We start from the raw sequence: 27580 nt of genomic DNA on the forward strand, positions 1-27580 counted from the left end.
TCCTGGTGTAATACACTATTGAACCTAATATTACATTTGGATCTTTGGAATGCATATACATTTACCTGGATGTCTGGGTAGTGTTTATGGCAAACATTCATAAATCCAAACTGTTGAAGCTAATCCAGGGAAAACTGTGGCCTATGGAAATGTTTTCTGATGCATTGTTAAGCTCAGGCATACTAGAGAGGCATCAGATAGAGATTCACAGCTAATATAAAGAATGTGCAGGTGTTGAGTTCCTGCAATATAAGGTAAATGCAGAATACCTCCCCTGGGATTTGGATCTGCATGAAGAATGAAGTTGTCTTATAAAGAGAGGGATGATGGCCATTTTTGAGCAGCTTGTGTGATGGAGGATGCTCACTTCTGCCATTAGCTTCACCTGTCCAAGCCCAGCCCATGGAAGGGAGCAGAGGGCAGGGCAGCCCAAGCAGGCGGGAGCTCTGGGGACAGGGCAGTGAGGGAGCATGAGGGAGCAGAGGGGCTTGGAGAAGAGACCAGCCTACTGCAAGGAGACATCTTTGATACTTATAGTTACTTCAAATAAATTATTTTATGAGATAAGGAGTGTGGGAGAAAGAGGAGAGTAAAATTAAAGAAGTCTGAGAGCTACCGAATAATGGAATTAAGAGGAAAGATTTGAGGTGAGTATCAGTAAAAATATCCTTAAAATGAAACAGATAAAAATGCCTAGTCTGGCTCCTGATTTTAATTTTTGTGATGAAGTTTCTCTTTTTTCTGGTTAATGATTTTCTTCAATAATGCATTTATTTAGTTTTGATAGAGATATTAATTAATTCAAAACAATCAATAAAATTATAAATAGAGGAACTTTTCACACACTCTTTATTAGACATTTAAAACTTTTTTCTTTCAACGGTAGCCCTGACTATACTTAAAACAGCAGAGTATACACAATACAAATGGTTGTTACATGGGACAACTATTTGTGCCACCCAATTTATGAGGCTTCTTTAAAATACAGCCTAGGTTTAAGCATCATTCTACTTTCCCCCACTGGAATGAATATTAATGGATAAGTTAGAGGAAGGTGAAATAGATATTTCTGACAAGCAAGGCAGAAAGAGCCAAACGGACAAGGCAAGCAATGTGGAAGAGAGGAGGGAGACTGGAGAAGCCTCTAGAGGAACAAACAGAAGTGAAATCTCTGGGCACCTCTCAGCAGAAAACAGAACTGGGGCAATCCTGCACTGCAATGCAAATATGCTGGAAATTCAGATTGGATTTTTTCTTTCCCCAGCTGTTGTTCCCTGAAATATTTGAGGGACTCCTCCCTGAAACAATTGCAAAGATCCCAAACCATGCCACAGGCACAACTGAAAACTAAGGCATTCTGTTCCAGGGCAAGCAGCTCCACTACACATTCCATGAAATGTGGAAGGAAAAAAGTCTGACATTCCCTGGCTGCAAATTGAATTTACTGACACTTTTCAGGCAAAGGCAATATTCCAAGTAGTCATTTTGTTGCTCAATAAATTCCCATTGCCATTCACTTTGCTGTGTAAACCCTGCCCCTTCCTTGTGTCCAAATGAAATAAATCATGGGATATTAGAGAAAAGAAGAGAAAGCAATTTTGTGAAGTGCTACTAGAGATGTGTTTTCCAGATAAAAACCATACCAATATTGAGAGACTGACAGCAACTAAAGCAAAAATGAGCATGAGACAGGCTGTTGTGATGAGCTGACACAAATTCATCTGTCTGAATAACACAATTAAGTATACATCACAAAAACACAACTAGCAATCCCCAGACCAAGCTAAAAATTTAGATATAGGTAAGACTGAAACGAAAAGTACCATTTTTTCCCTCCCTTCTCAATTTTAAGTAGAAATATACCTTTTATCTTTATGTTTGTCTGTCCTAGCACAGCCACCAGGGTATACTTTTTTCTTACCAGCAGATACACATAGTGTAAATGAGCCATGAGCTCTGTAATCTCTCTCTATATGTGTCATGTCCCTGAGCAAATATTTTTATTTGGGGGGTTGACTTAAAAACAAAAAATTCCATATTAAAACAAATGCTTTTTTTTTTCCACATTAAAACAAATACTTTTGCAAAATCAACTTATCCTAAGATTACATGTGGAAAATGTTGGAGGAAAACAAGGGCTTTTCCTCCTGTTAAAAAATCCAGCTTCTTCTTTCCTCAGGAAGGATTGTGCTTTGCCTTCACAAGTGGTGTTTTTCAAAGCCCTGAGCTGAATTCTAAATCCGTGGGGTTTGGCAGGTGCACACACATCTGCAGGGGCAGCAGCCTTGCTGCAGCTCACCCGGGCTCTGTCCCCAGCCTTGGGGAGCACGTGTGGCCGCCTTGGGATGTGACACGCATCCCAACAGCCCTGGAGCTGCTCTCAGTGCAGCTGTTGGTTCACAGCTGTATTTGTTTTGGTTCAGGGCAAATTTTGGAGTGAACTTTTAAAGGGGCTTTTTTAGGAAAGCAGATTCAATTGGTCCCTCCCCTTAACTGGTCTGGGAGAAAATACTTCTTTGGAGAAAAGTGGAAAAAAATTGTTTATTAAACAATATAATCTAAACAAACAATAAAACTCTTTGCTGCTCTAAAAGAGATGACAAACTCAGAAAATCTCTTGTTTGAGTTGCAGTTCAGCTCACTCAGTCTCTGATCAGTCCCTCCGGTGCTGGAAATGTCACAGGCCAGGCCCGGCCTGGTGGGCCACAGGTGCAGCTGCCGGTGCTCTACTGGCGTTCAGTCCAGAGCAGGTTTAAACAGGTCCAAAGTAAAGGAGAAAAAACCAATACCACAGTCCAGGGAACTTTGCCTCAGCTAGCTAAAACTAACCAAAAGCAAAGGAGAGCTCTGTCCCACTGTCCATCCGCAGGCAGCACAGTCCAGGACCAGGAGTGTGGAGGAGTGAGAGCAGTGTCTGAAAACAAACTGTGCGCTTCTTCTCTCCCCCCTTCACTCTCTGGAACACGTCTTAAAGGTGCAAAACTTATTATTCAGCATAAACAGAACAAGAAAATTGGGGATAAAAGTATCATATAGTCAACCTAGGACTACAGCTCTGCCAGACAGCTCTGCCAAGGGCACCAGTGAGAGCACAACGTGCCGGCAGGAGAGCGCCTGCCAACCATGAACCCAGCTGTTGAAGTCAGTCCCAAGTTGATTTGATATGCCTCTGCAAGGGCTGAGCACAGTGGCTCTCCTGGCAATGCTCTGGCTGTCCTGGCAGTGCCCTGGCTCTCCTGGAATGCCCTGGCCCTGCATAGCCCACTGCAGCACCACGGGAAGAAGCAACTCTCCGGCAAGGTCCCTCCATCCTCAGCAGCTACTGACCACAGGATGGCAGCATGAAAGAGAGTGAAAAAAGTTGCCCATACAAACTGGGCTGGAGTTTGGAAGTCTCTGGTAAAAATGAAAAATAAACCCAGTGAAGAAGGTTTAATAAGCACTTCAGGCTCTATTTGAAATTGGTGGCACCTAGACCCAACAAAGCCAGTCACCAGCCTCATTGCTGACAAGAACAGCTTCTGAGCATTTAACATGTTTAGCAGCTTTTCATTTCACTCAAGCAGAGGAGGCAACTGTGAAACTCTTATAGATACTTGAACAATAATGCCTCCACATAAATATGAAGCCACTGAAAGATGCTTTCAAGCAGAAGGCATGCAAGGGGGAAAAATGAAAGAAATCTCAGGAGACCTTCTTCTAAGTCAGAAATTTTTTAAAAATCTGGTAAGAGACAGAATAGACCAAACGGATGGCAGGGAAACAGGCCTGGAAGCAGCCTGGATGCAGCAATGAAATTGCCAGTGAAGGAAGCTGCAAGGGAGAATTTGTTGCTTTACCAAACATTTAAGCATTTGTCTCCCAGTCATAAATCCACATAACACAACTCCCCATTTTCAGAACAGACAGCTGAGCTCTCTGCTACACAGTCGCAGAAAATCAGGAGCCACAGAAGGAGATCCATGACAGGCAAAACAATGGTGCTGGAAATAATCTTTTTAATCTAATCTGTGAGAAAGCCTGAGGACAGAGATAAGGCTAGAGATTCCATGACTGCTTCCTTTCTTCAGGCACTTGGAAGTGCTGCCAAGGGCAATAGCTGCAGTCCACCCATACTTTCTTTCCCACCTGCTTGTTGAAGATGCTCCAGGGTTCATCAGTTTGTCAAGAGGCTAGAGAGAACAAGGCAGTGAGGGAGGAGATACAAACAGGGATGGATTATGTGATGTGGAAGAGACCTCACTGCTTATTTGGTCTCTACTGAAAAGCTTGGTGTGTTGAGGTTTCTCACTCTCGCAGTCAGATTTACCAACTTTGTCACTATCCTTCAAAACCTATCTGTCCTGGCCCAAGGACAAATGAGACCTTTGAAGTGGGAACACGTGGCAATAGTAACATCATCACAAGTACAGACAGGATTTGTGAAGAAAATCAGGACCTGCTGATTCTGCAGTTTGGTGAATACCTGGAGCTTTCTTTTCATATTTCATCCATACCCTGTTGGTCATGGAGCATGGTTTTGGATTCATACAGTGCAATGGTTTATATGTTATCCTAATTTGTGCAGAGGTACTTTTGTTATCCATGAAAGAGAAGATGAATGCCCCTTCACAAGAAGAAGCTGGTGTGTAAAAAATATGCACAGTACTGGTACCACTTTGTCTGGCCAGCCAGGTCTTGGAAAGCCTAGTTTCAGTAAAAAGCCCTGGATAATGAATATCTGCTGTCTCTCAGCTGCAGGAGCACTGAAGCAGAGCAGGATCATAGACACAGTTTTGCTCATAACCTGACTCAGTGCAGGCACCTGTGTGCAGGGTACATCACTGGCTGCATGCACTGCACAACAGGGCATAGCCAGTATTTCAGGAAAAAAATTTCCTTCCTGGTAGCTATCAGCCTACATGCCTAGTTCTGTAAGTGTGTACTTTCCCTACTAAATTTAACTGATAGTCTTTCAATCTGCTTCTTTTCCTTCTCTTTTCTGCCATCACAAGCATAGGCATGTTGAAAAATTAAAATTAAAATTTTACAGTAATAGTCATGAGACATGGTAGCTTTACGTCACTTCTTTCCTAAATCAGGACAAAATTGGAACAAATTCCATTTCAAGCATTTAGTTAAACAGACAGGAACGAGATTTAGTTTCATTCAGAAAACAGGGTCTCACTAATTCCTTAAGAATATTTCCATGAAAATAATTTTCACAAAAGCACAGGCCACGACTGACAGAGATGATGTGGCTTTCATCAGTTCACTGCAGTGTCAAAATTGCGGCACCTGATCTACTGAGTGGCTCAGAAAGAGGCATTAGCTGCCCACAAATCCAGTTCACCCAGATGAGAGAGCAATTAACTAGTGACCAGAGAGCATTCAACTCCTCAGAAAGATGATCCACTCAAAAGCCCTACGTACAAAGCTGAAAGCTGCATGGGTCTAGCTAACAAAAAAGGCTAAGGGATGGTTTTGAGTACTTCTCCAGAGCTCAAACATCTCATTTATAGCTCCTGTGTGCATTTTCTCAGAAGAAAGCAGCAATTCAGAAGGAATTATTTTAGAGGGGGCAGGGGTGATGATGATTACACCCATCTCAGCTTGAAGCCATTCAGCAGTGCACCTCCCATCTGTTAGCTAAGTGCCTTGAGTAAAAAGCACACAAAGACAGATGTGCTGATCCTTCATCTTTGCTCCCTGGGCTGGACTGGGTGGCTGTGTAATCAGGAATGTGAAGGGGAAATGTGAAGGGCAGAGGTGGTCCATGGGCACCAGCTGAGGTTATGCTTTGCACTGATTTGTAGGATGAAAATCCCAGGGTGTACTGGGCTCCGTGGAAATTTGGGATACTATGTTTTCAGCATTCTTCCCATCAGTTTAGGCATCTGTGGGAGCTTTTGAGCATCCGTCTTCATCCCAACCCAGCAGCCTCAGGACAACCTAGAGACGGTAGATATTTAGTAACACCTGCATAAAACAGCAACAAAAAATGCATACTGTGTTGTTTGGGATGAATGGAATATCAAAACATGTGAAACCGACCTTTATAGTCAGACTTGTTGCAGGATTTCCTCCATCTGTTCTTTGAAGTGCCCATGCTTGGTTTCCTTTCTTTTTAAGCATTTCATACAAAGATGGCCTGTGTGTCTTTCCTTCACCAAAGACACAACTTTTCTTGGTTGCTAGCACAATACTGTACTTTTTTAAAAGGGAGGAAAAGAGCTTTCGGGTGTCACCAGTAATATTCCAGTAAGCCACGAGAGGGCAGGTTGTGCTCTCGATACAGCTGCAGATTTTTATACGCAGCTGTAAAGTCCCCTCACATTTTTAAAGCCCTAATTACCAAACTAAGCTCCAGTCGGTGAAAGGAGGAATGTATGGATCTTTGATCCTAGGAATTGTTATGTGCATAGCATCAATCTAATGGTTTCATTGCTCTTCTTCTGGAAAGGAAAACACCTTTCCACTCAGTTTACTTGTGAGACAGGAACAACTCTCCTTTGCTTTACCCACAGGCTCTTAGGCAAAATGTGTTTTAACAAGTTAGCTGCTGTGCTACATTTTTTACATTTCTCCCTCTTTCTTTCCTTCCTCTACCCCACGGCCACTGTCACATGCCCATAACCAGGGCAGTTTGCAAAGCAAATCCTTGGGGCAACAGCATCCAAACTTCCAAGGTGATGAAGCTAGCTGGGCACCCTGTGAGCCCAAGGAAAATTCTCACCCACCCTTGGAAACAGAAGTCTAGAGTGCCTCGTAAATTTTGGCATCCAGATCCCACAAAGGACAAAAATGTGTCCATCTCCATCCAACAGTCATCTCTCTAACTTAGTGTTTAGCATGAACTGGTGCATTTCTAGGTTGTCCAGCTTGGAGAAGAGAAGGCTCCAGGGAGACCTTGCTGCAGCCTTTCAATACTCAAATGGGGCTTACAAGAAAAACGGATACAAATTTTTTTAATGGGACTTTTTGCAATAGGTCAAGGGGTAATGGTTTCAAACTAAAAGAGGGTCGATTTAGACTGGACACAAGGAATACATTTATTACAATGAGGATGGTGAAACACTGTCAGAGTTTGCCCAGAGAGGTGGTGGATGCCCCATCCCTGCGAACATTCAAGATCAGGTTAAATAGGACTCTGAGCAAACTAAAGATGTTCCTGCTCACTGCAGAGGAGCTGGACTAGAGGATCTGGACCCAAAGTGTTCTGGGATTCTGTATGAACACCCTTGTAGTGCTGGAAAACAGCTGACAGCTCCCTGAGAAAGGCACAGGGAGATCTCAGACCTAGTTACCTTCTGACACACATCAGGGTCAGCTAATGCAACTTGTGTGTAAGCTAGATCTCCGGAGACCTCATCTGTTGTCTTCAGCATCAGATAACACCAGTTTCTAAATAATAAAACCCCCAAAAGGCAGCCTGAGTTGGGAAACAATGTACTGAGATGTGCTGCTGTACAAAAAGTGGCATCTTGGACATAATCAAGGAACAAGTGCACTGGGATACAAAACAGCAGAAATGGCAGCAGACTGCTGTCCATCTCATGGAGCAAAGGCTATCTGAGCCTGTGATCAGCAAATCACAACTTTGTTTGACCCAAAAGTCTGCATTTTAGAGGTAAGTTTTGTGAGTTACACATATTCAAAGCTAAGTATATGTGAAAACCATCTTCTTTCTAGCCCACATAGGTAGTATTTAGCAGGCCTAAAAGGAATGCCAGGAAATGTTACTAACTGAATTTTTTTATTAAAGGCTAAAAAAACAAAGGTTTTATAAGACTCACGACTCCACAATAAACAAAGTCTGAATACTCCATTAATGAATATATCAAGCACCAAAGCTGACAGGATCTGTTCAAGATGTCATTTCTATGTAAAAAGACCTGTTCCAAGATAAAACTGGAGAACCACACAAATGGGCTTCAAATCTCTGTCTAAACAAAGAAGTATATAGGGAATGTATAAAGGAATAGGATGTGATCTAGCAACTGCCACATCCAAACCTGATTCCCCATCTGCACACCTGAGTAATGCAAGCCATCTTAGTCTTGTTACTTTGAGTCCTGCATCCTAGACTTTGGAAATTTGGAAGTTTATGTCTAGATTCATAGAACAGTGCATCAGAGACAAAAAAGGTAAGCCCCACTATCAACTTCTGTCCAAGGTCCCTAAGACAGAGGTAAAACACAAGTGTATATCTAGGTGTCAGGGAACTCCTGATCTTAAATGTTAGGAGTTGGAGTTTTGGAGTCTACCTATTGCTGTCATCAACTTTATTGGAAATAACATACAGAATTTATCATGTTTCTGAAGTAAACTGTAACCAGGGAGTTACTATAGTATTTTGTCAAATGAAACATTTTGAACCTTAAAACAAGACTATGTTATTCAGAATATTTATTGATAACTGTAAAATAATGTATTATTCAAATATAAATGTAGAATTATTAACTTTCAGCACATCCTAATGCTGCTAAATGAAATCAAGGACACGTTGAGGTGAAAAATTATCTTGGTTATTCAAGTCAGTTTTCTCCTATTTGGATTCTCAACTGTCTTGATCTAAATCTCCAGAGGATGATTTACAAGTGTCACACACTCCAGATAACATTTAGTAATGAGAAAAAATCCAGCCTGACTTGGGCCTTTCTCATATGTACCCAGAGACTTCATGCATTAGAATTCACAAGATAACGGGAAAAACCTGAATGAGAACAATTTAGTCAGCTGCCAGAGGAGTGTGTGATAAAGTCTCAGCTAAGATACCAGTAAGGCAATCAAGGTCGCTTCCTACAAGAGCAAGCAAAGAAAGAGAGGGCACTAGGCTTCTCCCATGTACTTCTTGGGGCTGAAGCTCACATTCATCAGGGGTTCAAAACCTCTTCTGTGCCTTCGGTGCTGGAAAAGCACAAGCAGCAAAACAAGCACAGCCAGAGCTACCAGTGCTCCTCCAATTGTGGATGCAACCATGACAGCCCGTGCTTGGGTTTCGTCAAGGGAACCTGGAAATATGAAACAACTGAAGTGAGGACTGCACATAATTCAATTTTGCAAATTACACAGAAGACATAATAATTCCTACATGCTGATAATTACAATTACTTATGCAGCTTAGTGACCTGCTGGCCACAGGCAAAATTCAAAGCACACCACATAACTGAGACACATACCAGAGCTGGAGATGCTTCCTGCCAGAGAAGTCTACAGCTCAATTTAAACTTCAACAATTTGTACAAATTTAACTGTTGGGAATGACAAGACAAAAAGACCTTTCTTTCATCTAATTTGGCCAAAATTATGAATGAACTAAGCAATTCTTTCTATTGTGACATTTCAAGACAGCTGCTTCTAAGCTATTTTGGTCAACAGAAAGCCCTCAAATTTTCCTGAAGACCACAAAGCAGCCTACTGTCAAACTTTTAACTGAAACCACTACTTAGTGTGCTTCTGCTGACAAGCTCCAGATTGCATCTGCTGATTTTGAACCACTTCTGAAGAACCATTATCTTCAAAGATAATATTGCTTATTCCTATAATAACATTGCTCCACTTGACTAAATGTTTGTGTTTTCATCTGTGCTTTCAGAAGTAAAAATTGTCTTCCCTCCTTTTCTGAAGAATGCTACATATACTGAGATGGCAATAGTCACATTTGATGAAACAATCACAAAAAAAAAAAAACTCTGAAGAGGACTGCACATACTTCAAAGTTGTCTAGTTAAAAGTTGTCTAGATATATGGGTTAGAGGAGACAGATGGCTAAGGGAGATGTCACACTGACTATAAAAGCAACTAAAAGCTAAAAGTCTTGTGCCCCAATCTGCAGTCTTCAAAAAAGTTGAGTGCAATCATTCCAAAAATTAGTAAAGTCCCAAAATGAATTGGTTACTGCTTTATCACCTTTCAAATAAGAACCAGCAATGTATAAATATATGTTTATTTCCAATGTGATTACCTGAAGTACAATTAACAAGTCATTCTTTTAGCCGAAAGAGAAGGATTTGGATATAAAAGCTGTATTGTCTGAACATAGGCCTTGCAGACAGGGATAGAGCTAAAAATTTATTTAGGTGTGAGTCAGAAGCCACAAAGTCACAAGCTACTCTTTTTCCTCTCTGGGTGCCTCATGCCAAAGGGGCATCCACATTTGCAAAGCAGGGGAGGAGGACAGTAATACAAAGGGAGGAAAACTTTAACTCCATAAGAGGGAAAGTTTGAATTTTCAGGTAAAATCCTGGGGACGCCCCTGAGAAAAGCACCACAGAAGCAGCTAGCTTGCCTCCACAAATCAGGGCTCCCCTGCATGAATGCAGCCTGAGGGCAAGGGTTTCAATCTTTTGCAGTCTATAGACCTTTAAGCAGTCTCCACAGATTATAAACAGAGATGTATGGTAAGCATTTAGAAGAAATTCCTGCCCACACAGGTTAGATAAGCACCTTATGCCCCTCAAAGTAATACTGAAATGGAGAAAGAAATTACTCTGATTTAATCTTTGGAAAAGCAGCTGAAGCATGATTTTCATGCATATCGTACTCTTCTGCCTTTTACAAATATTTTAATATCTTGTTGCAAAATTTGGATTTTCTGCATAAATACTTTGCTTTCTTGCTATTTTGTCTCTGTCTCTGCTGATTTATGTCAAGGGTAATTACAAATGAATAGACAAATACTAAGGAAGATCCCAGCTATGGACATGGAAAATCTTTAAAATTGGAGGTTTACAAAAAAAACCAAAAAGCACCCAGGTACATCTCTCCAGGTAGCCAAATATTAATGTTGGGAAGTGAGCAGGTGAATAGACCGGTGTGTTTTGTGAAAAGTTCTGTCCTACGGTGACGTTATGATGCTTGTATCCCCATTCATGTGTTCTGTTTGTGCTGGATATTACGTTCCGTGCCTTCAAGACTGGCTCTGAAGAGTGAGAGTTCTATTTTGGTTTTGTTATCAGCCACTCTCCCACGGTTGGTGGGACACACAGACGGGGCAGTACATAATGCGGCTTTTCTTGGCTTTTCGCTTTGCTCTTGTTCTTGCTTCTGCTTTGCTCCTGCTTTGCTCTTGCTCTTTGCTTCTGCTCATTAGTTAGTTTAGCTAAGCAGTCCAAATTTTCCCCTGGACTGTTTTTTCCTTTCCCTTTTTGGAACCACTTGAACCTGTTTGGGACTGGGACCTGGAAACACCGAGAGTTTGCACCTTGTGGCTGCAGCAGCTGCCCCAGGACCGGAGGGATTGATAACAGAGCGACCACCCCCAAGAGAGACTTTCTGAATCTGTCATCTCCTCCAGAGCGGTGAAAGAGTGGTGTCATCCGGTGTTGTTCATTTTGTGTGCTGGGGGTGCTGAGCCTGTTAAATAAACGGGTTCTTTCCACTTCTCTCCGAGGAATCTTTCCCGAACTGGTTGGGGGAGGAGCTGTGTGAGTTTGCTTTCTGGAGGGGCCCCCTTTGGAAATTCTCTACCAAATTTGCCCTAAACCAGGACAGGTTCCTCATTTGATATATGCCTGTGCCATGGCAAATGTGAGCTGCCTCATCACTTGGTCAGGAGCAGCATCCTGGGACATACCTGGCAGGTCGATGGCGTAGGTGTAGCCGAGCTGCTCCGCAGTTTGGAAGAGCTCGTCGTTGGTCACCGGAGGGAAAAACGGGACCATGTTATACAGCCGGTTGTGCCCGATGGGGGCCAGCTCCTCGGGCCAAGCGTTGTCAGGGGGCTTGAAACGCTTCATCCACTCATCAAAGATGGCATCAGTAAAGGAGTGGAGAACCTGCAAATCCAGGCGTGGGCACACGCATTTATTAAGCTCTTTTGGAAATCAACCACCTTTAAAACACGCAACAAACACACGAGGTGGCTGGAGCTTTTGAAAGAGAGAGAAGAGGGTAATCTGGTTTATGGGATTCACAGAATGGGAAATCAGGAAAGCTCATGAGAACACTAAACTGATCTTCTGCATGGGACCTTTTGCTTTATACACACTTGGTGCTGCTTGTTCACAGTAAGACCTTTCACCAGACAGTTTAACACCAGCTGACAGCAAATGGGCAGGTTAATCACCACAGGTGAGGAGCCACTGAGCTCATTCAGGTGAATGTGCCTTTCAAAATTATTTTAATCCTTCTCATCTCTGAACAAGTATGGAAAGTTGCACGAAATTTGACTCCATCATGCTCATTTTAGAGCATGTGCCACCAACTCCACAGCTCCAGGGGCCCATGGCTTTGATCAGGTGAGTTTATAGTTCTAAAACTAACTAAGACAGGAAAGTTGTTTCAGACAACTATTACAAATGTCTGAATCTAATTTCTGATGTGCTCATGTTGTTTAATTACAATCCTGGAAAGAAGTTGGAAAATATCCTATAGAAAATCTATAGAAAATAATCTTTTGTACAAAATTACAGCATAGTGAAATGAATTTCACTGAGTAAGAAAAAATCTAATGCAGGAATTAAAGAATTATTAAGGAAACAATCTGAAGGACCACTATAAAAGTATGTGGAGTAATTTCTCAAAAAAAAAAAGTTGAGAACTTAAAAAAAAGGTAAGAAAGAAATGTATCTACATAATATTTAGGTATAATATATAAAGAATTTATATATGTAATGTAAACACTGTGGTTTAATCTAACAAAGAGGAGAATAAATTTGCATGAATTTTCCATGGGAGAAAGATGTATAAACAGAGTTAACTACTGGCTTTTGCACAATGGTGTTTATGCTGCTCATGGCAGTGCAGCACTATTTCAATGCACCGCTGAAATAATATTCTACTTCCCAAGATACCCTGACATTAGATGGACTTCCTTTTAGCTTGTAAATTTTAAAACAAAGAAACATACCATCAATCTACTGCTTTAAAATAACTATCCCCACTTTCACCTTACCCTGTTGCTGTAAAATAAGGTTTTATTGTTGTGTGATATAAGCCATGAGATTTAGATACTACCTAATGAAATTATTCAAGGCAGCATGACTTGGAATAGCAGCTCTTCTTCCTAGAATATTATTTTATATTTTACAAATTTACCCTGAGATCTTTTTTCTTTTTAATTCAACATTTATGCAGGTGTGGCAGTGTTCAATAAAAGATAAAGGATTCCTCCTTTTCTATTTAAAGAACTATTTCTTAGGGAATTCACTTTATTCATTCTGCAAATCTCTTGTGAGAGAGGTGCCTTTGAGCCTCAGCCATTGTCAATCACTCTGGGGGTAAAAGACATACCACAAAGATGGGATCATTGGCAGCTGCGTGAGGGAGAGCACTGGTCCCATTCAGGAAAGAGTGAACCAAGTTATGAAGGCTCAGCATCGGCGAGTCGAGGGCTCCATCTGGTTTATCAAAGCCCTCCAGCGCATTCCTGTGGATGGGTAAAAGCACCATCAATAACCACGTTTTGCTGACAAATGTGCTCATAAAGAGCGCCAATGACCCAGCCAGCTCTAGAGGAGCCGAAGGACAAACCTGAAACTGAAACTGGAATTGCGGAAAAAGGGGGGTCTGTCGAACTCCTGCAGGGAAAGGCACCTCCTGACATCTTCCACGGTGGGCAGCTGCTCGCTGGAGCCGCGGGGCGGCCTCCGCCGCAGGGGCCCCTCATCAGTGCCATTGCACAGCGTGACCAGGCGGTTGTAGTCATCCAAACTGAGCGTGGAACAGGCAGAAGCACAAGGCAGGAGAAGGTGAGCCTGTTTGTTGGCTTTTTCTCATGCAGTACAAAGAGGTCTCAGCTATACATGAGGGAACAGAGGTTTGGGACAGACACCTCCTGGGGCAGCTCAGTTCACCTCCCACAGCCTGGGAGATGAATTTATAGCAGGACTGTCACCATTGCAGGCTTTCTGTGGCCCTGCATCCTCTGTGGACCATCAGTCATTTAGACCAAGATTTACCAGGTTCATTGTCCACAGAGGATGCTTTAGAAAAAGCATTAGAAAAGCTTTAGAAAAAGCAAGCACAACTCCCGTCGTGCCTTGTCCCCCCCACCAAGGGCTTTGGAAGAATTTTTTGTCAGGCAATGTAAAACAGAGTTTTCAATTTTGAATTGACAAACTTTCACTCCTGATTATAAACTATTTTTTTTTAACTCTTAACAAAAAGGAAAAAATGAAGGGAAATGTGAGGTCAGAAAATGCAAGAAATGACAGAAAACAGATTTTTCACTTGCCATCCCTCATCCACTTTAGAAGAAAAGCAAGAGCAATGCATTGCATCCTCTTTTTTCAGGGCCTTCAACAACAACCTGCTGATGCAGAGGTTATCCAGTAACTAATGGGGAGTAAACACTTTAAACCAGGGACAGAAAGAGGGAAGAAGCAAAACAGTGTAACACTGGTGAAACAAAAAAATAGGTCTATTCAGTGTGAAATGAAACAGCATTTTCAGAAAGTTTTGAAGTAAACAAAAGTTCTTCTCAGTTTAAACTTGGTGAGACAAAAGTTTAGTCACTTCAAGTTTTCAAGGAAAAATCCAAAGCCCTATTTATCTTTGAGGAAAAAGTATGGGAAAGACTTAAAGCCAGCTGGTACCTAAAGCTGGAATTTCAAATAGCTCTTTAGGTATCCAGAAAAAGAGACTATTTTGAAAAATCCTGAGCTTTTGGTACCTCTGTCTGACTAACTGCACACTGCCCCTGAGCTGAGAGAAGAATGATGTATGGGTATTGTAACCAACAGCATTTCATGTCACAGCACCCTGATCCTGCATCTGAATCCCCTGTCAAAGCCCTGCTCTCACACGAGTCAGCACATTCCCACAGGGAGCTGGCAGCAACTCTGGCTGGCTCTGTGCTGTTTTTCATGTGAAATCTCAGATATTTCAAAGTCAATCCCCAAACTGCATTAAATATATCAGGGTTAAAGCCTCATCCAAAACAAGGTAGCAGACTTTGCAGCTATCTCTAGCTTCCTGTATGCCAAAACAATTTTGTTTTTCTGCTGCTGAGATCAGGTGGGTGTACGTTATAGAGAAACTACACACAGGCATTTCTTTTTTAGAAAGATACTTGCCAATTGGGAAACTCTTCAGACTTTGGCAGCCATAAATTGGCTAAATCAACTAAAATTCTGTACTAGAAGAGTCATCTTTAAAAAATACAGTTCCACAATATGAGAAAGTTTACACAGAACTATCTACACATAAACTGATGGCAATTTCCAGTTTTAAAGAAGATGATCTTGGCTCCTTTCCCATCACTCACTCAAACAGAGAGAGAGCAGCCCATGCTGTCGATGCTGAATGACAGCAAGGTTTTGTCCACATGTGAGCTTGCCCTGGGTGCCCTCCTACCTGTTACAAACTACTTGCCACCGGGAGAACCTGGAGCTCAGGTTGATCAAGCCCGGGTTGTCGGGCCGCGGTGCCCCGAAGAGCTGGTCCGTGCAGATGTCACACTCATTCCTGCCTGTGGCGAAATTCCAGTAGGGCAGCGCAAAGGACTCGTTGCCCATCAGGCGCTGCAATGGACAGAAATGCATTAGGTTGGAATCAGCTCCAAAGGGAAGAGAAAGAAAGGGACTCCTTCAAGCTCTTTGACTGGACATTTCACTGAATATTCAGCTTTTCGTTCTGCATTGCAACTACCTGCGTTTCACAGTGCCGCTCCAACTCCTTCCAAAAGATTGTGGCATTAAATCAGTCTAAGCAGAGACACTGTCACTAGTTTCCCTACTGTGAGACTGCACTTCTTTTGGCCATGTTAGGCTTTCTGCCAACTCAGAGACCAAGCAGGAGAGCAGGAGCAGAAATGAATTGAGCCTTGAGCAAGTAAGAGGCTTTAAGTGATGTAAGTGGGTAATGGGTAAAATTGTGCATGTGGTTGGCTTTCATTCCAGAAAACTGGCCCTGGGGAGGAATCTGAACTCGTGTTAATAGGGGAGTACAGTGCATTTGATTGTGCTTGCTTGCCAGATACAATTTCACACAAGCAAGATCCTGCAGCTATTTTGATAAGCAACCATTTTCATTAGAGATCTGTAAGGCTGAAACACAACACTGCCAATATAGAAGTCATGCAAATGGAAATGAGTCTGTGCTTCTGCAACTGACTCTCAGGCACGTTAATATATATTTGTTTAAAAGGCATATTGCTAAATATATATATGTATTAAATGTATGTTATGTCACATTTAAAGAAAGTAATATTTAGAGCTGGTTTCAAAGAAATGGCATCTTCAATATCAACAATATTTGCTACCAAGTTTTACATGAAGGTGTTTCTTCAATTTTATTAATAAATCCTGTTACTTCACATCTTCTATCCTCTCTTGTGGAGATGAAGGGGAAAAAAATCTCCAATATAACACATCACTGTTTGTGGTGAGAAACCATTCAGCCCTCAGCACTCAGAAAGCACTAATTTCACTTAAAACAAAACAAAACAAATGATCAATGAGCAAATACTCCTGGGAGTTTGGGTGAGAAACTATCCTAGGAGGTAGCTTACCCTTGGCTGGCTCAACAAAGTGACAGAGCAAAAGGGAGAAGCTGTGCAAGGAAAAGGAAAGGCTGTTCAACTAACCTGCAGTTCCCTCTCCAGCCACAGCAAGTGGTACCTATGCCAAGTAACAAAGGCAGGTCCTTGGTGGGAGAAATCAATACCTTTGAAGGGGCGGCCAGGACCTACAAAGGGAAGATAAAAATAGCATTTAGGCATCAAACAAGGCTGGAGAGAAAGACAGCACTTCCTTCCAGCCTGGAGTGGAGTTAAACAAGAACCTTCAGCTCTGCATCTTTAAAAAGAGTGAACACATCAGAAGCTACATCACATAAGCTTACTTGGGACAAGTGAAACAAACTCCTCTGTGGATATTTGCTTCAATGCTTATCAAAACTTCACATTCCCTAAAAAGCTGGATATTGTGAAGATTTCTTCTCACGTTGGTGGATTTTGATTTTTAAAAGCCATTTTACTTTCTAAAACCCTATCTCCTTGCTAATCTGTGCATTACCTCATTCTCTTGCTCAGCTGCAAGACTTACACCATGTAAACTTACACCATACATCTATCAAGAGAACCTCAGCATTTTCCATGCCAATAGTAATCCTGAATCCTTTGCCAAATTTCTTCAAATTCTGCTTGTTATTTCTTGCATAGCGCTTTTGCTGGGTGAGAAGTGAGAGGCTTCAAACCACATATGGATTTGTTTATCACTGTAGAAACCTTCAGCCCATATATGCATTTATATGCACCATTGCAGCAGCACTAGAAGTTTCCCCTTTCCCTTTCCACATCTCTGTCCTGTCCCCTGAAGAGCCTTTGCTCCTGCTAGGCCAGAGGCTGCCTCCTTCAGCCCCGCAAAAGTGAGCTGTGTCAGAGGGGCAAACTGGATGATACCCACTGCAGTCACCCTTCAGCAAGGAGATAGATATGGGCTGCTCAGCTTGCACATGGGACTGCCAGGTAGAAAAGCCATACTGATTGGTGCACCTCCTACAAGTAGGCTTTGTGAAATGGGGCTGGTATAGGTACTTCTGTCTAGAAAAGCAGTGAGGCCTAGGAATCTGAATTTGGGAGCAAGCATGGGGTTAGATACCCAAACCTCTAAGCTAGGTTTTGAAAGGTTACTGCGGTTAGTCAGGGAAATCCCACCCTTGGTGGGGACTTGGTGACTTGCTGAAAGCCACAGAAAGCATTAGCACTCTGGTCCTAAAAATCTCTGCATGGCCTGTGCCTTCACCACTGCAGACCCCCTTTCCTACCTTGTCCTATGGATTGGGAACATCTTTTTGAAGTCAGTCGCTGCCTGACCACACTTCAGTTCACTCAGGTAAAGACTCTGCATTGCTCCCTGTCAGACTGAAGATGCACCAGGAGTGCAACTTGTGTGCTCCAGCTGCCAGGGGGTGTGGGGACCAGACCATGGCAGGTCCAAAGGACACCTCCCTTGAGTACTGATGGCCACCAGCTTCTCACCACCAAATTTCACTCCACAGCTCACTGCCTACTACTGGAACCCTTGTTCAGCAGTGGCATTTTCACCCTTTTCTTTACCTACAGAGCCCATTGGAAAAGAAAAGCACTCACCCAAGAGCGTGTCTCTGACTGAGTAGTAATGAAGCCAGACAAAGTAGTTATAGATACTGCAGTTGGCAATCTGTGGTTCATCTCCACTTGGACCAAGCAGACTTCTCCAGTGCTGAGTCGCAATGACATAGTCCGGGTGAATGGTTGTCTTGGCACGGTCTAGAGCATCAAAGAACTGCTCTCTCTCCTCTGCTGTCAGGGAGTGGATGTCCTTCCTGACAACTGCTGGCTTCCTCCTGTTGCATTCGGGGCCGGTCCAGCCAAACTTGCATTCACCACAGTTGTACCCACCAAAGTTTCCTGGATCGAGAGGGAACAATCAGTCATGACATTATGAATCAGGGAAAACTAGCAGTGCAATGTAGAAGAATGATGAATTAGTGCTCTTCTTCCCCAGAGATGCCAGTTCCTGGAAAGGACAGCAGCCGAGCAGACTTGTGGCTTTGCCAATTGACTAACCAGAATGATGACTGGCTCGATTCCCAGAGCCACAGCAGAGCCAAGAATCACAGTCAGCCAGTTGGGGAAGTGCTGGGTAATGGGCTTGACGCCCTGAGGTGCTCAGAGCTCTGCAAAGCCCTCAGGCACGTGAGGACTCTGGCTGAACAGAGAGCTGAGCAATTGAGGTTAAGCTGGTGATGAAGTGCTTTGCTCGACTGGCTTTCAAGCACTCCTCTACTTCCAGGATCAAACCCAAAACAGGGTCAGTTCACATGGATCCTTAAGCACAGAAAAAAAATCCCTAAACAAAACAGTTCTATTAAGAACAGAACTTATGTGAAACTAGTGCCTCTTAACAGTGTATCTGGGGCCCAGCACAAACCAAGAAAAGCACCAGAGCTGCTGCTGGTCACGCTTTAAGCATTATTAAATAGTGGTGTAATAACAGCCTGTGAAGCACTGCAGTACTGTCATTCCCTGCTGGCATCACTCCTAAGGCAAGTAATCAGGCCTGCTCTAGGATATTAGCTCAGACTCTCTGATGAGATGGGAGAGCCCAGGAAAGCAGAGCTTGCTTTAAGTGTGGCCTTTTGCAAGCTGTGGCAGACAGCTGGCAGCAGCAGGAAGGCCCTACTGGATCTTGCTCCCCGGTTTCTGGGGGAGCCAGGGAATAACCAGCCGTTCCTGCAGTACACACCTGCCCCCTGCCTGTGCGCTGGCAGGCTGCAGCACTGTGGGACACGGGGCACTCCTGCCAGGGACAGGGGGGAGCAGATGGCAACAGGGATCTCCACACTGCTATCAAAAATCTGCACTGACTCCTTAACCTGTTCTCAACCTCCCCCCCAACTCCCCACACACTCATTCCACAACAACCATGACAACTGTTTTCCAAAATGCCACAGAATCTCACTGCTCACCACACATATTGGTGCTGGACTAACATGGGGATGAGGAAGTGACCTATGAAATGTTCCCAGATGGGCAGATGTCTTCAGGCTGTAGGCATAAGCCTATGACCAGAAGAGCAATTAACATTAAAGCAAGATTTCAGATTGTTGGGGGCTACAGGTCTTATTATCAAATTCAAGATTACAAGGGCTGTTACCAACAGGGCTCTGAAGCTTATGTCTGACTTTTAGGGTAAGAGCTGCTGAAATGTAAACATCTGTGGCAGACTCCTGTGAGACCTGCCAAGAATATGTGGGGGTTCTTACTGCAGAGTTTGGACCAAATGTAAGTTGGTTATGGTTGCTTCAGAGCCCCTGAGATCTCTAAGTTTACATGAAGCTGAGGATCAGTGCTCAGTTTGGGGACCACAAGCATGAAGGCTCCAATGAGATTTTGGATCATGCACATCCCAATGGCGTCCCATGAGGGCATTCTACAGATATATGGCTTACATTTTGTCATGAAGCAAGCAGAAGCAGCTGGATTCAGCTGCCATATTCCAACTGTGAGGGAAGGCACCCAAAGCCAGGGGTCTGCACTGGCTAAAGGGGATGAAGATGTACACCAGAAAAAGCAAGTAGGTTACAGTTATGTGAAACAAAGCAGATTGTGTGGATCATATGGATATGGGCGGGTGAGCAACATGGAAGATTTATTTGATCACAGTATCCTCAGGGTCCCATCAGAACAGCACAATTACTGCTATCAACTCAGTGTACTCCACTATCTGTGCCTTGTTCATTCTTCATGACTCAGCCTAACTATTACATAGCTAGTCCCATCACATACTCCAGCCTGAACTGACCAGATGACAAATATCAAGAATATCTTGCAACATTGCCGAATTAGGCCATGTGTACTGCTCAAGTTCCAATCATGGACCACGAACTTTTGGAAAGTACCTGTTGGCCCCCTCACACTCAGGTACAATTCAATCCTTAAAAGGAGGAAAAAGCAGGAATTAACCATGAAAAGATCTGTCAATAACCCCTTTTGAGACTTGCAGTTTATTCCTCCAGTCATTTAAGGGATGCCTGTACTCACAATGCTGGATAAGCAACATATTGAAATACATCACTAACAGAACCAGAGGCAGTGCAGGACCAGGTTTGTGCTGTCTGGGTTGGTACCAGAACAAGACACTCTCAGTGACTTGTTGAGGCTCTGATGGTGCCTATTCCTCTCTCAGGAAGGGCCCTTTGAATCTGCAGGTCTTGATGCCTGAAATAATTTTATCAGACAATATCTGTATTTTAGGTATACTCTATGAACCTCCTCAGGCTCTGACAAGAAATTTGCAAAAGCTTGTAATGATGAATTATCTTCATGGGAAGATAATTTTTTCCAAAGCTTTTTTCCAACTGTATCTGGAGCCAGGTGGGCCAATGACTTGTCACCTGTTTCCCTTGGGCAGGTGCTAATTATACCCAATTGATGCTCTGCAGGATTTTCTCCCTTAACCATCCTATCTGTGAAGGAATCCAAGGGTTCCATTCTTTCCATCACTTCCTCAGTCACTTTTCAATGGGACATGAGCTTTTACTAAGTGAGGATAACTGCAGTGGAGATTTGCAAACAGGAGACAATTTCCAGGCAAAGTGGTATTTCACACTGCAATATTTCTGCCAATTGTGTTGAACAATTTTGTCACGTCCTCAGGTCTATTTGGCAATGTTCCATTGTCAGAAACACACAAAACCACAAAACTTCATCATATCAAAACTTGCTTTTTGTCATTTTCTTTCAACATGCTCCATGCATCACAGGACTGCCGCTATGCAGCAGCTGAAATGGCAAGAAAATGATGGAGGTCTGTGGGATTTCCCATAATTCAAAGAGAAATTACTGCAGTAATCAGACCCAGCTTTTTTATGACCCACCCAAACCATTTTTTCAACATTTATTTCTAAAGCTCTCCCAGGCCACTGAACTGGAAATTATGCATTACTGTTTCCAGAAAGTTCACTCACTGCCATGTGCACTTCCCACATGACAGCATTGTGAAATGCTGGTCTCTTACAATTTAACTTCCCTGTCTGCTATGCTAGTGATGGTGGACTCCAATGGTACAGCTCTACAAGAGCAGGGAAAATAGCCTCCTGATAGCAGGATATAGTGCTCAGTAGATATTTTCAGTAAGGCAGTGAGACCCTTTCAAGATCCTTTTGCACACAGGAACTCTAGGAACATGCAAGGATTCATGCCTTAGCATCTTTTCACCTTCGGTGATTAACACATAGGAACTCAGTGCACAACCCTCCTGAAGCTCTGCCAGGGACAAAGGGACAACAGAGATTCTTATCATCTCTTGTGGTTTCCAGAGAATATAGCCTGGGAGGTCATTCTGGTACACAGGAAGGAGATCTTATCAATGTTGGATGCTCCCAGCTTGTTCCACTGTTTCCAGGAATGTCCACTGTCAAAATATCATCTGTGTGTTCTCCATTAACCCTTATGTCTGGAGATAGGATCACATGCCTGGAGAGCTGCCTTCTTCTGTACCCAATCTCAGCAACACTTAAAGTGCACTTTCTCAGTCAAGACTGTTTCTGTAGGCACTATGGCCATGCTACTTCTCCCAGTGGGTCAATCCATGGGCATGGCATTGACAAAAATACACTTCTTATGTATGACCTGACACTCGCTATGTGCTCTCATACACATCACTGTTGTATGCTAACACCAGTCACGACACACCACTGTTGCTGTATCTCAAGCCTGGGGGTTGCCTGAGCTCATGGATTTTCTGCTTCATAACATATGGCTGGCCTTAAGTCACCAAGCATAACACAAATTAATAACTCCATCAACTCAGTGTAATTTTTTTCAGTAAAAATGCACCCACTCAACACTTACCATCTTCTGCCTTGTTTTAATGCACCAAGATGACACCCTCTTCAGAGGGTGCCATGCCTCTTCCTTCTCTAGAGACCAGTTTTTATGCCCATCATTTATGGGATGGGGAGAAAGGACTCCCTTTCAGACTTCTTTAGCTATTGCACTGAAACAGGAGTAACATTAGATTTGAAACACCTGCATACTGCAATTTCTCAAGGCTGGGATCAGGACTGCTACCATGTGGGACAAATGGTTAGCTCTTTTCTCCTTTCTAGCTCTTCATTTGGGCACTCTCACAGGCTGTATGAAGTGGAAGATCTGTACCTACACTGGATTTAATAGGGTCATCAAGGCATGGCTATAATTTAGTACTACCCCACAGGCACATTACTCTACAACAAATAAATTAAATGTATTTTATAACTACTTCAAAAGCCCAATTTTTACCTCATGGGTTAGCCATCATATCAGCTACACAGCTTAACTGATAATTTGATTACAGCTAAAGAATAGATGTAAATCATCTGTCCCCAGCTTGAATGTATTGCACAGGAATTCAAAAGGATTTTTTTTTTTTTCTCAAAAAGTTTCTATTAAAAATAGAGTAATGTTCAGCACATGCCCATATGTAAACCTTAGAAAGTGGAAGCAGGAAAAAAAAATTATAATTATGTTTAATTCCTCAGTGAACTCAAACTACGTCATTGTTTAATCACAGTCACAATCTGTACTAGCCACCACATGACTGACTGCAGTGGTTTTTCACAATGGTCTTCTGTACTGAGTTTTTAAAATGCTATACCAGATCTGTATATCTATCTACTGCTATCCCAGCAGTACAATGTTATCGTTTAGAACTCAAAATAGCATTTAATTCCCAAGTCTTCTAAAATAGTTTTCTTCTAAACTAAATTTAACTATCTCACTGAAACACTGCTTTGTTGTGTTAACACCTACAAGTCCCAAAATTCAAGGTTGGACTCACGTATCCATCCCTTGGTCTAATTGAACACGTACACCTTCTTGAAAACAAATGAGCACATTCCCCTTCACACGTACTGCACACTGTCAGGATCTGTCAGGTCATTTCAGTTTAAGAATTTATATAGATTGAATAATATGAGGGGCACCCAAACCAATTGTAGAACACATTCAATGTATTCAAAACTGAAATTAGTCAAGAACTAAAAATTCTTTGCTACCTTCCAACTACATTCATGCCATAACCCCATATCTTTTTACAGAGATTATATTTTTGCTGCAAACAACACATGGAAGGAAACGTGCAGCATCCTGATGACAAACCTGCAATTGCTTGTTGACCATGGCCCAGGGCACAAAAAGTGGGAAGCAAAGCTGGAGCTTTGTTTTGTTCTAATCCTGTTCTATTTGTCCTCAATTAAAGAAAAACTCATGCATATTATCTGCTGAAGCCTAAAAATGGGGGGGGGAAATTCTGATCCCATTATAGCCATTCGTCTACATTTGTGTTTGGGATCTTCTTTTTTCTTTTTGGTTTGTTAGGCTGTTTGGGAGGAAGGGGGGTCCATAAATATTCAGTACCCAGACCTGGATAAATTTGATGCTAAGGTATTTTTCCTCAGTGAACAACTTCAACAGATGGAAAAATTTTCTGTTTCTTTTCTACTTAGACACTAAGATTTTAGCAAAAAGCAAAATTTATTGTGAAAACTCCAGAATCCCACCATTGGAAAATCTCAGCCCCTGTTCCTTACCATTCCTCCAGTTTCCTTACCATATAGCCATCAGCTATGTGACAAGTTCAGTTGGCACTGTTTAACCAAATAATCAGCTACATGGTTGTAGGATTTCCCATAGCTGATCATTCTAAACTATAAAGATGGAACACAGCAGTTTAATTGGTTAAAGTGCTAGAAAGAGCCTTGGTGGGGTTGGAGTTTGCACAATCCAGGAACCATTCCAGGCAGGCAGTTTGCAGCTTGGAAGATAAGACACCGTAATAGCAGAGATATGTGCTGTTCCATGCCCCTTTGAATGGGCATATTTAATTCCTGTTACCCCATGTTACCCAGCATTATGTTACACAGGCAGCATAGCTCTGGATGCCTTATAAATACCACATCATGCCACTTACAGCTGGTGTGCAGACAACCAACCAGTTTATTAAACTAAGTGGAAAAAAAACACAAAAACCCCCTAATAGACTAGGAGACATGATCACCAGCATTGTAAAAGCATCAGACCTAATTCAAATCCCACACAGCTGTGAACTTCTTAGCATTCCCCCAGAAATGTTTTGTGTACAGCATCAAGCAGAGTACAGCCCAGGAAAACTTTCTGAAAATCACACTTAAGGATACATTTCACTTGCTGTTTTATCACTGGTATATTTAGATTTTTTTTAAAACTGCAAGGAGAAAGAGGAATCCAAGGGATTTAAGGAGCCAAGGGGAGTAGCCAGCTCAGAAGAAGCAAAGCTGAAGGAAAGGACACTACATTCTGCTCACATAACTTGGAATCCAGTCCTGCAAATATCAAATACCAGTGCTTATCTCTACCTGGACAAGCAAATTAATGTCTGCCTGTGCAGAGCATGTCTGCCTCCAATGCTCTTCAATTTACTCCCAGATTTTGATGCTTTAATGAATTTAACTGAGTAAATATTGATGTATGCCAATGTGCTCCAGTGTTCTTGTGACCCAGGATCTGTGTCTGTATGTGACACCTGACTTAAGTTTTGGAGGTATATAAGAACCTTTTAAAAAAAAATGTGCATCCACATTTCTTTTTTTTTGCAAACCATCTTGAAAAGTCCTTTTGCACAAGCATTTGAAATCCAGTCAAAGAAAGAGATAAAAATTGATGTACACTATTAAGTCTGTTGTTATTATTTTGAGGAGTTTTGGTAACACCATGTATCAATTTAAGTCATCTGCCACTACCTTTCTGTTTCCAGTTGATAACTGCACTGGAAAATTTAACCTCTTTGGCTGAAGTTCTCTGCAGTGCTGCCTTCCCAGATTGATCTGGGCTTTCTTGGTAGTGTGAGCTGAGCTATACATTTCAGATAAAACAATTCAGCTCGGTCTAAGAATCAGGCTGATGCAGAGCAGTTTATTCTTCTCATGTTAGAAAATTCAAACAACTTGATGTTTTCAACAAGAAATCCCAAGTTTCATTTGAAATGTGCCTAGAAAGAGATTTCAGTGCCTGGGATGTGCCTTTTGTCCTACTAGTGGTGCCATCTCCTGCCCGCCCTGCACAGAAGTCTGGGCTGAGGTGCAGTTCCTGCTCATTTTAACCCCTCTTCAGCCAGGGCTGCTGCTGAGAAAAGGTCCTGTCACCTTATTGTGCCCTGAGCTCGCCTTCCTGCTCACTGCCTCCTGCCAGCATTAGGGAAGTGGTTTCATTAGAATCTTATCCCTTTGGCCAGGGTGGCCTTCAAGCACATCTCCTCCCAGATCCATTTCACCTCAAGCATTCCGTGAGAAGTAGCAGCTGGAGATGAGGAGGAAAAGGATGGTATGGCCTCTTTGGTGGTTGCACAGACACATTTTGGATCAGTGGAAGACATAAATTTAGTTAACAAACCTGGAAACACCCTAGCCTGACATGGGGAGACTTTTAGAGCACAGGGCTATGTCATGCTACAAAGTACTCGTCCACGTGGAATAAAGCTTCACACAATGCACGGTGATCCAGGTTCAGTGCACTGTGAGCAGCAGTGATAGAGGTTTGAAAGCAGCACTGAAGGGTCCAAAACCCTGTGGAGAAAGGGGATTGCTGGCTACAGGGACAGCTCCATGGGCAAAGAGGAAAACACAAAATGTTCACAGGAGAGAAAATACTTCTTTGACCCTGATGCTCTGAAGAAGTACTAACAGTATCATGAATATGGAAGAACTTTTCAGATAATAGTAATATTTGAAGCCTTCTTGATGCCTTATACCACCAGGAATGTCTCTGGCCTTTGGAGCAAGGTTAGCAGACCCCTCCATCCCCACCCCCTCCCCCCAGCACCCATCTCACCTGTGCAGTGACAGCTCCGGTTGAAGAACTTGAGGGGCCACCGTTCACGGTCATCCACATTTTGGAGAGTGTAGGGGCCACTCCAGGGCTGAGTGTCTGCCTGCACCCCCTCACACTGTCCCCTGCCCTGCAGGGACCCGCAGATATTGCCTGGCTCTGTCCCCAGGGGCGGGCAGCAGCGTTTCAGGCGAAGGGCTTCCACCGTCATGCAGGCACGGGGAAACTGTGCCTGTGCCTGTGGGGGACAGCAGCAGCTCAGGTAGCCCAGCCCAGCCCAGAAAAGCAACCTCAGGGCTCCCATTACTGCTGCCTGCAGGCTGTGCCTCCCTGCTGGACCCGGCTGCAAAGAGCAGGGAGATGTGGGACAACTGTGGGACAACCTGGCCTCACCACAGCTCCATGCCCCAGCCAACCAGGATAATAACCCTTGATGCTGAGGATGCTGGTGCTGGGTGTTTGTTTAATCCCAGCCTCTAATTGCCTCAAATGCAGCTCAAAAACGGGTGCTTTGACTCTGTGGTGCCTGCCCAGCAGCCACAGCTTTGAGCAGGGTTTATATAGAGGTTGGGAGAAGCCCTCATTAGAGGGATTAGCACGGCACAAATCCTCGTGTTTTGCACATGACATCAAGGGCAGAAAAAAATGCCAGTGTGAAAGCAAGGTTCTGGCAGCTTGTCAGGAGAGTGAATGCCTCAGATTTATTTCTCCAAGTCTTTTATGAGCTTTGAGAAATTGATGGTCTTGTTTTAGCTGAGGTGGCTGGAGAAACACATTTATTCTTTTAATCAAAACCCTGTAAACAGATGATAAATAAAAGAGGAAACCTCTTCTCTTTTAGTTCATTCACTGCAAGATAATACTTTCCATTAAAGCAGTAGCAGTGGAAAACTAACTGGAAGCACAGAGGACAGAGATGCACCATTAACAAAAATTAATAAATGTGGTTAATTTGTGGTAGATTTGGGATGGAGATTCCACCTGCCAACTGCTGAACTTCAGCACTTGCACTAAAAACATCTGAGTGGCAAGTGTGGAAGGGTTTGCTTCCAAATAGCCTTTTTGCACGCAAAATTAATTATTTAATTGTTTTAAAGAGTGAATGGTCCTTATTTGCTCTCTAATCCTTTCCCCATCATTACACCAGAGGTTGTTGTAGAGGTGGTCTGGCTGTTAGACTTTCAACACTGTCACAGCTGAGCATTTATTACCCACCTGGCAGCAGCCAGTCTCTGAGATCAATACACACACCAGACATGCACTTAAGAGGTTCTGTCCAGTACACTGACAAAAATATCCTTAAAAAGCTCCTAGTGTGCAACAGTT

At 42.9% G+C, this 27580-nt stretch overlaps 1 protein-coding gene across 1 annotated transcript; it reads right to left on the bottom strand.

The window, feature by feature from the left end:
* Nucleotides 1–8371: 8371 nt before the first annotated feature.
* DCT (dopachrome tautomerase) lies at nt 8372–26759 on the bottom strand. Its single transcript, XM_063150496.1, has 8 exons — nt 26258–26759; nt 18017–18316; nt 16511–16611; nt 15280–15446; nt 13456–13635; nt 13216–13351; nt 11558–11759; nt 8372–8993 (listed from the first exon to the last, which is right to left on the bottom strand). The coding sequence occupies exons 1-8, from the start codon at nt 26556–26558 to the stop codon at nt 8812–8814; spliced, it is 1569 nt and encodes a 522-aa protein (XP_063006566.1). The 5' UTR covers nt 26559–26759; the 3' UTR covers nt 8372–8811.
* Between the last annotated feature and the right edge of the window lie 821 nt (nt 26760–27580).

The sequence above is a fragment of the Melospiza melodia genome, chromosome 2 (assembly GCF_035770615.1).
Source record: "Melospiza melodia melodia isolate bMelMel2 chromosome 2, bMelMel2.pri, whole genome shotgun sequence".
In the NCBI taxonomy this organism is placed as follows: Eukaryota; Metazoa; Chordata; class Aves; order Passeriformes; family Passerellidae; genus Melospiza; species Melospiza melodia.